The sequence below is a fragment of the Lepidochelys kempii genome, chromosome 8, assembly GCF_965140265.1.
Source record: "Lepidochelys kempii isolate rLepKem1 chromosome 8, rLepKem1.hap2, whole genome shotgun sequence".
Lineage (NCBI taxonomy): Eukaryota > Metazoa > Chordata > Testudines > Cheloniidae > Lepidochelys > Lepidochelys kempii.
Window position 1 is genome coordinate 83,196,792 of NC_133263.1, and position 14,709 is coordinate 83,211,500.

A 14,709-nucleotide genomic window follows, 5' to 3' on the forward strand; every position below is an offset into this window, starting at 1 on the left:
TAAAAAAAATCTTAATTTTGCAGATCAACCAGATGCTAAGAAAGTTGCTCCTCAGAATGACTGTAAGTAATTTTTATTTCATTGTGAATAAAACCTAAACAAGTGTACATTTTCAGAGCAAGGGTATGATGCAGTATTCTGGTAGGTAATGTTGGACCAGTGAGATCACGATGACTTGACCTGTATGTCTCAAGTTTCTTTAAGTAAAATAGGCTTGTTTTTGAGCAGCTTGATAGTTGTGGAATATTATGTACTAGCAACAGAGCTGAGAATCAGTTTGTCTTTTTCAGCTATACTTTTATACTACTTCTTGGCAACTTTTTTTAAAACCCAGTTTTGTCAGAAGTAGCTACAGATAGTTTGTTAGTGGGAAATGTTTGGCGTAATTGTGAGAGAATTTTGCCTTTATTTGTGAATTTAACTTTAAAAATACTTTTTTATTTGTAGCTTTTGGAACCCAGCTACCCCCGATGCATCAGCAACAAAGGTAGGAGCCATAATTAACGTTTTGTTTACAGTTGCTTTTTAGTATTGATGCATTTCCAGGCAACAACTTCAAAACTTTTCTTCCAAAAAGATAACGTTTGAACATAATAATGAAACACAATTGTTAAGTGATGCTTGTTAGAATTTAGCCACAACAGGCATAAGCTAAATATTTGAAATGTATGTAATAGGATTAGTGTCCTATCCCATATCTAGAACTGTATGGGGACTTGATATGTCATATGTGAGAGGTGTGGTCCATAGGGTCAGGCATCTGGTCTGAAGGAAAAGATTATTTTAAAAGCAAAAGGGAAAGATTTCTTAAGGGGAAAAATACTGGAGTTAACAAAATTTATGTCAAACATATCTGATCAATAACTTATGCTGCATTCTTCTCATCTTGCTTATTCCCTCTGCTGCCTCAAAAAAACCAAAACCACAAAACTAACCAACCTGCCCACATACCCTTTTAATTCTTGATATACATTTTTCTGTTTTGATCTGGAAATGGCCTATATTTTCGTATATCTGTAACATACTTCGAATGCTACATAAATAGCAATGTTTTAATAATCATGGAATATACTGGTCTTTTTCATGCCAAACAGATTTTTAGCAGAAATAATTGATCTATTATGAAGTACCTAAATCTAGTATCTAAATTTATACTATGTTAGTTAGGAATGTCATTTTTGCCTTCTAATATTACTGTTTGGTATTCTGTGTTTACAGATTGTCATTTTGGCTTTTAATTTCTGTTTAACCTGAAGGATTTCAGGTTAAAATGGGCAAAACTTCTGAAGTAAAAATGCATTCGCTTGGCCCCCGTTCAAGTCACTAGATACGGTAGATTAAGTAGATGCACCCAAAGAAAGGCATTTCCCCAAAATGTTACAGTATTTCTCTCCTCCTTGGTGTGATGGGGGGGAAGGTAGCCAGTCTTTCTATACAGATGAAAAATATTCTCTAAATTCTAAGCCAGTGTATCAGCATGTTATCTTCTGTTGTATTTTGTCTTTTTTTAGGTCTGTAATGACAGAGGAGTACAAAGTTCCAGATGGAATGGTTGGATTCAGTAAGTAATATAAATATAATATACAATATAATGGAGGTCTTAACAAATGTTGCTATTGCTAGTAACATCCTTTGTTTTTATCCCTCAAGTAATTGGCAGAGGAGGAGAACAGATTTCACGCATACAGCAAGAATCTGGATGCAAAATACAGATTGCTCCTGGTAATTATTTCCTTTTGAGGTATATACATTTAGTGGTAACAAGTTTGGAACACGGAACCCTGATCGCTGGTTTTTCAACTAAATTTACTCTCACCTTTAACAACTGGGAATAGGTACAAGTCATTAAAGTGCAAAACAGTCCTAAATCTTGAGACCATGATTTTATGGGTTTAGTGAGCTGTTAAAACTTCTCACAGCACACTTTTCTATTTACTTAGCTACTGATTCCTTGCAAGTTAAACAAAATTGTTAAATCTGTTTCATTTTACAAACTTTATAGATAGCGGTGGCCTGCCTGATAGATCTTGCATGTTAACTGGAACACCCGAGTCTGTTCAGTAAGTACATTGTTTAATATTTTTAGATCTAAAAATATTTTGAAATATATCATATGACTCCTATACAGTGAGGTGACAATAACTAGGCTTGGAAGGATTCAGTTTTTATTGGTAAACATACAGCACACAGAATCTGACAGTGTTTCCATTGATGATTAAAATTTACAGATAGGCAAAAAAAGAAAAATGCTTGAGAGAATTTAAGGATATTTCATTTGCATACTCTGTCATGTGCTATTGACAGTTTGTGTTTTAACAGTTATAAAGCTTTAATTTTTTGAATCTGAGCGTTTACTCTCATTAAGTAACTATACTGACCCCCTGTTGTCTTGGGGGGACGGGATAATTTCCCACAACTCTGAAAATTTAAATAGATCATCTAGAAAAATGCTTAAAAATAAGAATTGAATTCTGCTGAGCCCAAATATAACCATTCAACTGTTAAAATGAAGTAACTCCCTTTTCTTGCAATCAGATCTATGCTGATGGATCAGACCCTAAGGATATTATTAAATCAAGGATGAAACATGTGATCTTTATATTATCAAGATCTGACAGAACAATGCAACTGGACCAATTTTGGCTAGTAATTATTCTACTATGAAATCATTCTATTATGAAACTGTACATTAGTTTCAGCATGGGTACAAAGTGGGGGGTCAGAGTGGTGGTGTCCATTTCATTTGATTTTATGTTGGTATGTAATTTGCTGGATGAAATTAATATTGAAGTGTGTTTTGGATGATTAGTAGGGCTTGGTTGATTAGTAGGACAGTCATAAATTGAGTTCCCTTACTATTTTTCTTACTGCCATAATGTTAACAGTAATTTGAATTTGATCTGTTGCAAAGTAATTTAGTTTACTATATGTCACTAAGCAAAAAGACATTAACATTTATTGAACATACGTAAAAAAGGGGGAGGGGGAGCCTAGAACATACGCTTTTTTTTTTTTTTTAACTTTGAAAGGGTCTTATGCCTTTCCTCAAATTGGCCTGCTCAGGAATAGTTTTTTAGTGGACCAGCTGATCACAACAAAATGTTACAAGATTAGATTCACTCTGGCTGGATAGAATAAGCACTTATTAGTCAGAAGACAAAATTGATAAAGAAGGAACTGGAATTAGGTGGGTGTGGAAATTTCTCCATTGAGGAGTAATAGTAGAAACCCTAAAAAGAAAAGGAGTACTTGTGGCACCTTAGACACTAACAGATTTATTTGAGCATAAGCTTTCGTGAGCGACAGCTCACAACCCTAGTTTCTCTTCTTTGAAGTTACTCAAGGCACAGTCATGGGTATGTTGTTGTACAGTCAAAACATTTAGGATTTTAAAAGAAGGCCCAATGGCATGAAGATAAACGTGGTCCTATTATATAGTAGCTGTGGGAGTAATCATGGTGGTACTTGATAAATCAAGGCTTTCCAGTACACAAGACGTAAGCTTTTAGCTGAGACAGAGATGTTTAGATGCTGCCTAGTCTGAATCCTTACATGTCTTTATGGTTTAGATCAGTGGTTCTCAAAGCCAGTCCACTGCTTGTTCAGGGAAAGCCCCTGGCCGGCTGGACCGGTTTATTTACCTGCCTCGTCGGCAGGTTCGGCCGATCGCAGCTACCACTGGCTGCGGTTCGCCGCTCCAGGCCAATGGGGGCTGTGGGAAGGATGGCCAGTACATCCCTTGGCCCACGTCGCTTCCCACAGCCCCCGTTGGCCTGGAGCGGCGAATCACAGCCAGTGGGAGCCACGATCGGCCGAACCTGCTGACGCGGCCGGTAAACAAACCGGTCTGGCCCACCAGGGGCTTTCCCTGAACAAGCGGCGGACCGGCTTTGAGAACCACTGGTTTAGATGACCTGTACCTATTGATAGAAGACTTGCATCAGCAGAGAGAATTTTCACCATCCTGTGCTGTGGTGGGTTAAGCTGTGAAATTACACTTTGTCTGGCATATCAGCAGCAGAGTATATTCTAGTTGAATGCTGGAAAGTCTAGTGCCGAGATTCTCGAACTGTGGTCCACGGACTCCATTCAGGTGGTCCCCGGATAGTTCCCCTCTAAGGTGTGCGCCTGGCTGGCTGCACATGAGAATGAAGGGCCACCCACCTAATTAGTGGAGCTGCGCAGGTGTGGTTCCACTAATTAGATGCCTGGACCCTGGAGAAGATGCACATATAAGGTGAGGTGGTGGCCTTTGGAGGAATAGGTGGGAGGGGGAAGTGGAGTGAGACGAAGGTGGTGGTGGGAGGGGATTTGGGATGTGCAGGACTGCGGCAGCCAGAGAAAGAGACGACTTTCCCTAGCTTCAGGCTGCAGCTGCTGGGGAGAGATCCCCCTCCTTCCAATTCCCAGCTTGGGGGCTGTGGCAGCGGGGGAGGGAGGGCACCTCCATCGTATTAGAAAGGTAAGACTGCTGGTACTAAAATATGAGTTGTGTGTTTTTATTTGTAGAAGAAAAAAAACACGTTAATTACTGTTAAGGTTTTTTTATATAGCGCTTTTATCCAAAGAGCTTTATAATAGTTAACTAATGGTACAAACAACATTTGGAAAGATCATTAAGTGGTTCACCGAGACCCTCAGCAATTTTCAAGTGGTCTGCAGTAAAAAAAGTGTGAGAACCACTGGTCTAGTTGATGTGGCCAGCCCTAGCTGTTAGTGTTGAGCGGTTTTCTTTCAATTTAATTGAAAAGTTAATGTGTATCCAGGCTTATTTGTCCAGCACTGTAAAGGCAGTGTCAATGTGGGAGACTGTTGCCTCTGAGTCTAATTTACTCTGGTTTTGTTTGAGGAGATGTTAGATGGAATGGATTTTTGTCCCAGTGCCTGTGTGCTAGCCCCCTGTGCTCTTACATTTTTGGTAAGGCCTGCTGGGAGATCTGGGGTCAGTTGATGGCAGTTGGTATTGCTCTTTGGAAATCCATCCATTTTTCAGTAACTGTGGCGGGTTCGCTCTTCAGGAAGCTATCTCTTAATGTGAATATTCTTGCCAGTTATCTACTGTGACCATAATTTGGGGGCAGATGTTTGAGAGAGGTATTGTAGCAATTTCAGTCCTAACTTTATCTTTGATCTGGACAAATGTGGTTTAGACTGGGGTTAAAAACAGACTTACTGTTGTCCATCCACCTAAAAAGGATCCATGCTGATCTTGTTAAATGACATCTGCAGCCGTTGTTATCAATATGGGGCAGCAGCTACCTATCCAAATTTAGAATTACAACTGAATTTTTTACAAGCTTTATTTTGGTATTTGTGTAAAATTTAACATACAAAGGGAAATACCTTCCTGAAGATTGACAGTCTGTTTATCTTGGCCACAGTCTATGAAATTTGAAATTAATTGGATAAGAGGTTTTGTCAATTATGACATGCAAAGAATTTCACCAGAGTTTAAATGTTTTTTTGATAGTTATAGTATTTAAAGAGAGAAGTTTTAAATTATGGTTTACTGGATTCATCAAGCTGAGCTATAATGCACAGAACCTAGAACCTAAGATGAGGTGATGGATTTTTAAAAAATAGTTTTGTAAATAGCAGTGTTAGTGACTGGGCTTCGCCATATTCCTCTGTGTAGGAATTGGTGAGCCCTTCAGCTGTTGTACTTGCTAGCATTAAAGTGCCTTATTTTATCTTAGAGTCCTGACTCTGTGTTTGTTTGGCTAATACAGGGAAGGCTACCCTCCCAACCCTAGACGGGAGGGAAACTCTTTTTCCCTAACATTAGCATGGGTTGTTGAGAACTGAAGAGCTGATTTTTGGTTCCTGCAGCTTCTGAAAGAGTGCTGGGAATCAGAAAGAGCCAGGTTTGGGGACAGGTTTGTTTTCCTCTTTGGATTTTTTTGCACAGAACCTGGGGAGGAAAGCATATTCCTAAATATCCATTTTCAGATCTTTGGGGGGTTTTTTTTTGTTTTTTTAATGTAAATTTGAATCGGAATTACCTGACTCTTTAAACGATGGTTGTTGGTAAACTAAAATATTATAAAAATATTTATTTGACCTGTTATTGGATGTATTCATTAGTGCTTCTTGCAGCAATAAAGGAACAATTACTTTTTCTTCCCACAGGACTCAGTAGGCTTTAGTTATGCAGAGTTGCCTCTTGTTACACTCAACAGGAGAGTATGCTTAGGCCTGTGGAGAAGAGTTGCAGCCTGCTGTGTAACCATTGTGAAATCTGGGCATCCTTATCAAACCCAGATAATGCAGTCTGTGCTCTTCTAAAGTCCTTACATTATAAGGACCTTGCTGGGAAAATAATTGATTTAAAAATATTAGAGAGTAGAAGTAATGTTGAAATGTCTGAGGAAGTACCTGGTGTGAAGATGTTAGACATATGGCCCACGAGCTGCAGCTTGGACATTTTTTGAACCCCTTCCCCTTGTTCCACCATCCCCAGCTGCCTGTCTGCTGCTGTTCAGAAGGACTGGGAGGGAAGCATACCCAAGTGGGAGGAGGTGAGGTGAGGTGGAACCTTATTTCCTGATTGGACACAGACAATGAGACCTTTCCCTCCCTGTGTGTGATGGCACAATGCCCCAGAGCTGGGACTCATAGGAGGCTCTGTTTGAATCTCCTCCTTCCAGCCTTCTGGGAAAGGGCCCTTCCCTGTCTCATGCCCTGGAGCATCTCAACATGGATTGATCTGATTTCTCTCCCCTTGTGTTCAGACCAGTGGGTCTCAAACTTTTTTTTAGAGGTGACCCCTTTGACACAGCAAGCCTCTGAGTGCGACACCCCCTAATAAGCTAAACACACTTTTTAAATATATTTAACACCATTTTAAATGCTGGAGGCAAGCGGGGTTTGGGGTGGAGGTTGACAGCTCGCGACCTTGTATGTAATAACCTCACAAGCCCCTGAGGGGGTCCCGACCCCCAGTTTGAGAACCCCTGGTTCAGACTATTCCCAACTGCTTCTCTGGATATCTGTTCCTAGATGTCCCTGACTACTTCTTTCTTTAATTGTCAACAATTTTATTTTTGTTTATTTCCATTTCAGCTTTTCTCTCTTTATTTCCATTTCAGCTCCTTCCTCCTCTCCTTAAGCCAGTATTTCTCTCTGCAACATTTCTAAAATCTTCCTACTCCTTACTCTCTCTGCTAATAGTCTCCTTCTGTTTTGTAGTGATCTTAATTTGGATTTTAAGCAGTTTGGGACAGGGAATACATTTTTTTCTATATAATAAAACTAGATTTATGGTAAATTTATAGTAAATATTAATCTGTAAATCCCTAAACAGTTTGAAACCAAGTTAGCTGAAAGAATGCCCCTCTCCCTACATCCCAGTAGTTGAGTTCTTCTGGGACAGTGGTTCTCAACCAGGGGTCCGGGGTCCCCAGGGGCCGCGAGTAGATTTTGGAGGGGTGCCAAGCAGGGTCAGCGTTAAGATTCACTGGGGCTCAGGGCAGACAGCCAAAGCTCCACTGCATGGTCTGAAGCCTGGTTACTTGAGCCCTGCCATTCATGGCTGAAGCTGAAGCCTGAGCAATGTAGCTGCAGGGATCCTGTGGCATGGGGCCCCAGGCAATTGCCCCGCTTACTATCCCCCTAGCTACGGCCCTCACTTTTATATGCAAAAATCAGTTGTGGTGGTGTATGTAGGCCATGGAGTTTTTAGCGCTTGTTTGTGGGATTCAGAAAGAAAAAGGTTGAGAATTTCTGTTCTAGGTCACTCTAGGTGTCTGTTATTAAGGTTAAACTTTACAAGACTGGCGGTAGGTCACTCTCAGTGGAAGATGCAGGGAACCTGATCTTTTCAACGGTACAAAAGCCTGAGCTTCAGGTCACGGTGCAGGACCTCTTTGTTTGGTCAGGCCTTTGACTCTTGCCTGTATGTTATCTTAATAAGTAGGAGTTTAGAATTTCAGACTTCTGTTGTGAAATTTAGTTTTAGTGACTGTCTTTGGCGATAGTAAGGTGGTGAGGCAATAATTGTCCTCAGTTTCTAAATAAACTGATTCCCAAATGACTTCTAAAGGGAAAAGTAGAAATTTTCAGTTTATTTTTTATGTTCGATTGTTATATTGTTTGTTTCCTATTTAGCTAGTTCATGGTACACAGTGGAACCTCGGAGTTACGAACACCTCAGAAATGGAGATTGTAACTTTGAAATGTTTGAAACTCTGAATAAAACGTTATGATGGTTCTTTCAAAAGTTTCCAGCTGAACAATGACGTAATATAGCTTGGAAACTTCACTATGCAGAAGAAAAATGCTGCTTTCCCTTTATTTTTTAGTAATTTACGTTTAACACAGTACTGTACTATATTTGCTGCCTTTTTTTTTTTTTTTTTTTGGCCTCTGCTGTTGCCTGATTGTGTACTTCTGGTTCCAAACGAGATGTGTGGTTGACTGGTCAGTTTGTAACTCTGGTGTTCAAAACTTTGCGGGTCTACTATATATATTTAAGGCAGTTTTTTAGTAATGTTTATCTTTGTAATTTGTTGGTATTGTTGGAATGTTTCTTCTTGTACTAGAAAAATGGAAGTGACTATTGATAAACATTGACAACTTTAAATTGGAAACAAATTTATGGAACAAGGACAGGCAAATGAGAATGTAGGAGGATTTCTCCTTGTATGACGAATGCGCCAAAAAATTAAGACATTTTTGGAAAGCCCTTAGAGATTTCATAAGGAAGATGATAGGTTGTCCAATAACCCCTGGGTGCTTTTGTTAAATTGTCCTTAAAACTCAGCATCTTATAAAAGCCATAAGGAACTAAAAACTTATCCCCTAACTGCAACTAGAATTACTGTAGCATGGTGGTGGAAGACCCTACTGTCTGGTATTGAAAAGTGTGCAAAATTCTGGTGCTAGAAAAGGTAAATCAGAGTGCTACAGGGGAGAAGGAAAAAGGGTAACTACCTAGAAGTCTGGTGGAACTTCTTGAAATTTGCTGAAAGAAGGTTATACCATACCACACCATATCTGATAGTTTGAGAACTTGTTTTAATGCTGAGGAAGGAGGAAACATCTTCAGCAATAGTCCAAATTAAATTAAAAATTGAGATATTAAAGGAAGGGAAAAGGAGAAGCTTAATATCATGTAGAGTTTTGCTAGGACAACTAGTAAACAAGTAAGAAAAACAGGTGGGCCTAAATACAAGATAATGAAAGACTTTTTAGCAGACTCTACCGACAGACAACACAGAAGAGGAAAGTAGAAAAGCATCGGCCACAATATCTGCTCAGTGCCATAAAGCTGAAGAAAGTGACTGGTAATAAGTCTCGTCAGTACAGTTTCAGGGACTTGGATATTTGGTCACAAGTTCACGTTCTTATTTCACATTATATAATTGGGCGTCTAAACCAGTACAGTTGTTTACTCTTCTTTTTAGAACTCTTAATAGGATGTGAATCGATCACATTCACATGTTCACACTGAGCTCATCTTCATGGAGTCTCACATAAAGATGTTAAGAGAAGCTAGACTGGGAAGGCATCCTGTAGCATTTGATAAATACAGCTCTTATGGATATCAACATATATAAATGTCTATTAAAATTTTAATGAAGAAACTTTTTGAAATGGCTGCGTGAAATGATTTTTTCCAACCGGAACAATGCGCAGTTCATAATACATTTAGTAGTAACAGTGTGTGTGTCCGTCTGTCCTCACAGGTCTGCAAAGAGACTGCTTGATCAGATAGTTGAAAAGGGAAGACCTACACCTGGCTTTCATCATGGTGATGGACCAGGAAATGCTGTCCAAGAAATTATGATTCCAGCTAGTAAGGCAGGATTAGTTATTGGAAAAGGTGGAGAGACCATTAAGCAACTTCAGGTAAGTTTTAAACGTGGGGGTGTGTGTGTGTGTGTATGTGTGAAAGAGAGAGAGAGAGAGAGGTCAGAATTTGGAATTGCATGGAAATTCAATTTTATATTGTCAAATAGGAACGAGCAGGAGTCAAAATGGTCATGATTCAAGATGGGCCACAGAACACTGGTGCAGACAAACCTCTTAGGATTACAGGAGACCCTTACAAAGTTCAAGTAAGGAGTTTGTTTCCAGCTTTATCTTTTTTATGTATACAAAACAGTTTTAAAATTATAGAATCTAAAATACATTTTTTTCTTCTTTAGCAAGCCAAGGAAATGGTGTTGGAGCTGATTCGTGATCAAGGTGGCTTTAGAGAGGCGCGCAATGAATATGGTTCAAGAATAGGAGGAAATGAAGGGATAGATGTACGTATGGTTGAAAATCTATTTTTCACTATGTACTTTGAGAGTGTTTAATAACGTTAAAAGCTCTTAACTGTATCCCAAAGTGGTTATGGCACATAGGTATCACTTGCTCACCACTGAAATACTACCACCTCTTTGTGGAATGCAGCAGCCATCTTGTGCCATCAATAAAGTACAGCAGTTTCTGTTGCTTTGGAGGGGTTTTATTGTAAAAGTCATGGCATTGTAAATGACCATGAGTGGTGAGGGTTCCTGTTGGAGATATCGTTCAATGACACCAGTATCCTAGGCCCCCTAACACTGTTCAGGCACTGACTGGGAGAAAACCACTGTCTGCTGAAGTGATGCCTCTATCACAACCTGTGGTGTCTAGAATTTATTTCCCCTTTTTTTGGCCATCCTATCCATTTACTAGCTAGGATCATGATTCTGTAGTTGCTTAGATTTGACAGGATTGCAGGCTGAGGTGGTATGGTTGGTGACCAGTTCAGTTTTCCAGTATACCTTTTTATTGTGGCTTTTGGTTGGAATATTTGTTGTTTCAAGATATTGATGATGTATTCTCTTAAGGTCCCAATACCACGATTTGCTGTTGGTATTGTAATTGGAAGAAATGGAGAGATGATCAAAAAGATACAGAATGATGCTGGTGTTAGAATCCAGTTTAAGCCAGGTGAGTGGTGTGAGTGTAAATGTTGATCAACTTAGCTTTATTTTTAAGTAAAACATGGCTTGATTTAAATATTACATTCTTATTCCAGATGATGGAACAACTCCAGATAGAATAGCCCAAATTACAGGACCTCCGGACAGATGTCAACATGCTGCAGAAATTATTACAGACCTTCTTCGAAGTGTCCAGGTTAGCTAATATTTATATTTTGTGCAAAAAATAAAATTTCAGCTTGAGTTAGGAAAAACCCACATTTTAGCCATCTGTCCATTTTAATAACCTTACTTAATGGTAGTATTTGGTTGGGTCTGTGTGGAAAACTGACCATGGACTATAAAACATACTTGTTCGCAGTTCTTGTTTGCAGTCAATGAGGTGGTTATTTTTTTTTTTTCAGTTCAGTTTAAAGCCCTTAGCAATGTCTTGTCCTGGCTATTCTAGAACTACTTTTATTCAGTTGACAGTTGTCTAGTGCACTACCTTACTATCCCTTTATCTAATCATTGGCTAATGGTCCCACCTTTATATCTGAAATAGGCAGGCAATTGTGTGTTGCTGTATTGTGAGGAACTCTCCTTTTCCCTGTGAAATCCCTGTTTTTTGCCCTCCCACACTATTTTTTTAAAGCTTTAACTTTTTTTTAAAAAAGTGGTTGGGACAAAAGGAGTGGTTTCAACATTTTTATGTTTTCTGTCTGTGAATACCTCTCTCAGCTGCAGAAATGCAGGGTACTGTATGTGGTTATCCTTTAAAAAATACAGCAGCAATTGTGTGTTTAACTGCATTACCTTCTGCTTAATTCTTCAGGGGGAGCTATGTTTATGAAGTGCATATGCTTCAACTATGTGCTAAATCAGATGCAGGAGCATAAAAGCTTCCTATACAGACTTTTCTGACCAGGGCACTGTAGGCTAGCACAGTTACCCACTTCTTTATGTGCATGTGCGCGCACATGAAACTGGAATGTGCTTCTTCCCCTCACCATTCTGAACCCTGTCCCCTTTATCCAGCCACTACTGCCTTCCCTCCCATCTCTTCACTTCCACCTACTGGATGCCAGGTGGTCTTCCTTCCCTCCTCTTGCACCTCAGAGTGATTTTGAGGAAGACCACTGGACTCCTGTGGTATGTCAGTACTTGGGGTAATCTTGAAATTAAGCAGGAACATAAAATGACTGAAAGCACTTCAATGAAAAATCCTTATCAAACTAAATGTTAACTGTATAAGTTACTGTTTGTGTGTGTGTATATACAAATAATAAAGCCTCTAAATGTATTAATCTGACACTTGTTAGTTGGCAGTGGGCTTCGTTCTAGAGTCATCTGTTGTCACTAATGAATTAATTGCGGTAAATGAGGCAGTAAGTTTTAATAGTGTGTGCTAACTTGTTACTTTTCCCCTCCATTAGGCTGGTAATCCTGGTGGTCCAGGACCTGGTGGTCGAGGAAGGGGTAGAGGCCAAGGCAACTGGAACATGGGGCCACCTGGTGGATTACAGGAATTTAATTTTATTGTACCCACTGGAAAAACTGGATTAATCATTGGAAAAGGCAATATATTTTAAACTAAAATATATTCTAACTAGAAATCATAGTACTTAACATTTTTGTGTAGTTAGTTATACCAGAAATCTTGGCAAAAAGTGCATTGATTTTTTTCAATTTAGTTTAACAATGTAATCACATTGTATACATGTTGATTAATGCAGCACTAATTTCCTTTTTCTTTAGGAAAGAATGTTTTTTTTCTGGTAGCCATAGTAATGTGCACATTGCTAAGATTATTTAAATATAACAATAAGTCTGAAGTTTTTAAAACTAAAGGCTGAAATGTTTATCTCTTACCTTTTTCCAATTGGTGCAAGTGCGTGTAACTGTTCTTTAGTATGATCTTAATTTAGACTTTCCTTATCACACATACTGTAATTATGTCACAAAAGAAATCTCTGCACTTTTCAGCAAAGATCTAATAAAATGAAGTCTCATTACTAAGATTTTTTTACCTTTACAAAATACCACAATTTATAGAAGATACTAGGCTTTGAAATATTTTAATTAAAACTTAAGATGTACTACACTGTCAAATGAGAGATTCTCTTTGATTGTTACCCTTGTCTTTTTTTACTCATTTGTAATGAGTCTTTCAGACAATACAAATTATTGATCTGTTGTAGTTCATCTTTTGACTTGGAATACTAGTGCAAGCTTGTATCCATTTAAACCATGCATCTCCCATCTGAAAACTGTGTAGCTATTAGTGTTATAAGTAACATTTGAAATTACTGCAAATAAAGGAGACTAGAGAGGAAAATGTTCTTATCTTTTCAGTTAGTTTACTTGTGCACAGTTGGTAGCACTTGTTCAAAAATTAACTTCACTGTTGGTCAGTTGTATTTTCTGTCATTCATACTAACGTGATGACACCATTCATGCACTGCTCTGGAGGAGCTCAGGTATGTGCTCTTCAACAGACGGGGAAAAAATATTGTGGGGGTTTTTTTTGGTTTTTGTTTATTTTAAAGCACATTATTTGGAAGGCGGGTTTTTCGTTAGTCAGTTAAAATTAAGTGTCCTTTTAAATTGAAGTTGAGGTTCCTTCTTTTTGTTCATTCTGTTTTCCCTGTATTTTATCTTGTTCTTAGTATTACATAACTGGCAACTAAATCTTTTCTCCCTTCCTCTGGTTATTTTTACTTAATAACAAAATTTACTGGTTTCTATATGCATAATTTATCTTATTGAACACTTCTGTGAAGTGTATATATCTGTTTATAATTTTAGAAATCTTCCTGTCTAATACTTTGTTACAGTTTAAATAAGTGACATGTCTGCATGTGCAAGAAAAGCACTATTCTATGACTTTCTTACTGAACTGGTTTTCAGATACTGATATTGTCTTGCAGTCTCTTCCCTTGGGGCTGGTGTTTTGTTTGCTTTTTGGTTTGTGTGTTTTTGGCTGGGTCTCTACTGTTTACAATATGTCAGACCCAAGGAAATATTTTATTTTTTTGTATACCATGTGTAACTGAAAAGAATAGGTTATCAACTCTGTAATTTAGTAGTTTACTTACTTCCTTGTAGATGGCTTTTGCTTATATCTTATTTAGTATGTAAGTTAAATGTCTTGCCATCAAAGGTGGATGTTTTGATTACAGGTGGTGAAACTATCAAAAGCATAAGTCAGCAATCTGGGGCTAGAATAGAACTTCAGAGAAATCCTCCACCGAATGCAGATCCTAACATGAAGTTGTTTACTATCCGCGGGACACCACAACAAATTGATTATGCTCGGCAACTTATAGAAGAAAAGATTGGAGTGAGTATTCGAAAAGGCATTTTTACTTGCTGTAAAGGCCCCCGGTACACTCATCCCTTATTGCTTCAAGATACAATTGAGATAATACAGGAAGTTGAACTGAATGGCTGAGGCTGTTTTCTATTTCTTCCCTCTTTTGGGTTGCTTGTTCAAATGTTATTAACTGGTTGATAATAACTAAAAGTTGTTGTTAATCAGCATCTGATTGTAAAATGAGACATGTAAGCATAATCACAGCCTAATTTGCACTCTTGATGGTAGTCTGAGAGGTGAAGGATTAAATGGGAAGAAGACAGAATGCAGTTTTTGCTGTTCTTGTTCTGTGGATAATGAAGAATTTGACAGCCTAGGAGACCAATTTGGGTCCACTAAACTATTAAGTTTTTTAAAAAGCTACATTAAACACTAACTTATTTCTTTACAAACTCCTCTTACTCTCTTCAGGTAGATTTGTTTCAGTCATGGTTCATA

General features: G+C 38.4%; 1 protein-coding gene across 8 annotated transcripts in view; it reads left to right on the forward strand.

Annotated features, from left to right (window-relative positions):
- FUBP1 (far upstream element binding protein 1) overlaps nt 1–14,709 on the forward strand; it is a 41,998-nt gene that overhangs the window by 3,612 nt on the left and 23,677 nt on the right. For all 8 annotated transcript variants that reach the window (XM_073357270.1, XM_073357269.1, XM_073357275.1 and 5 more), the window contains 12 exons: nt 24–62; nt 448–487; nt 1,512–1,561; nt 1,651–1,722; nt 2,003–2,060; nt 9,687–9,849; nt 9,960–10,058; nt 10,149–10,250; nt 10,821–10,923; nt 11,012–11,112; nt 12,332–12,473; nt 14,078–14,238. In XM_073357270.1, the coding sequence (XP_073213371.1) occupies nt 24–62; nt 448–487; nt 1,512–1,561; nt 1,651–1,722; nt 2,003–2,060; nt 9,687–9,849; nt 9,960–10,058; nt 10,149–10,250; nt 10,821–10,923; nt 11,012–11,112; nt 12,332–12,473; nt 14,078–14,238 (1,130 nt within the window). The remainder of the gene's footprint in view (nt 1–23; nt 63–447; nt 488–1,511; nt 1,562–1,650; nt 1,723–2,002; nt 2,061–9,686; nt 9,850–9,959; nt 10,059–10,148; nt 10,251–10,820; nt 10,924–11,011; nt 11,113–12,331; nt 12,474–14,077; nt 14,239–14,709) is intronic.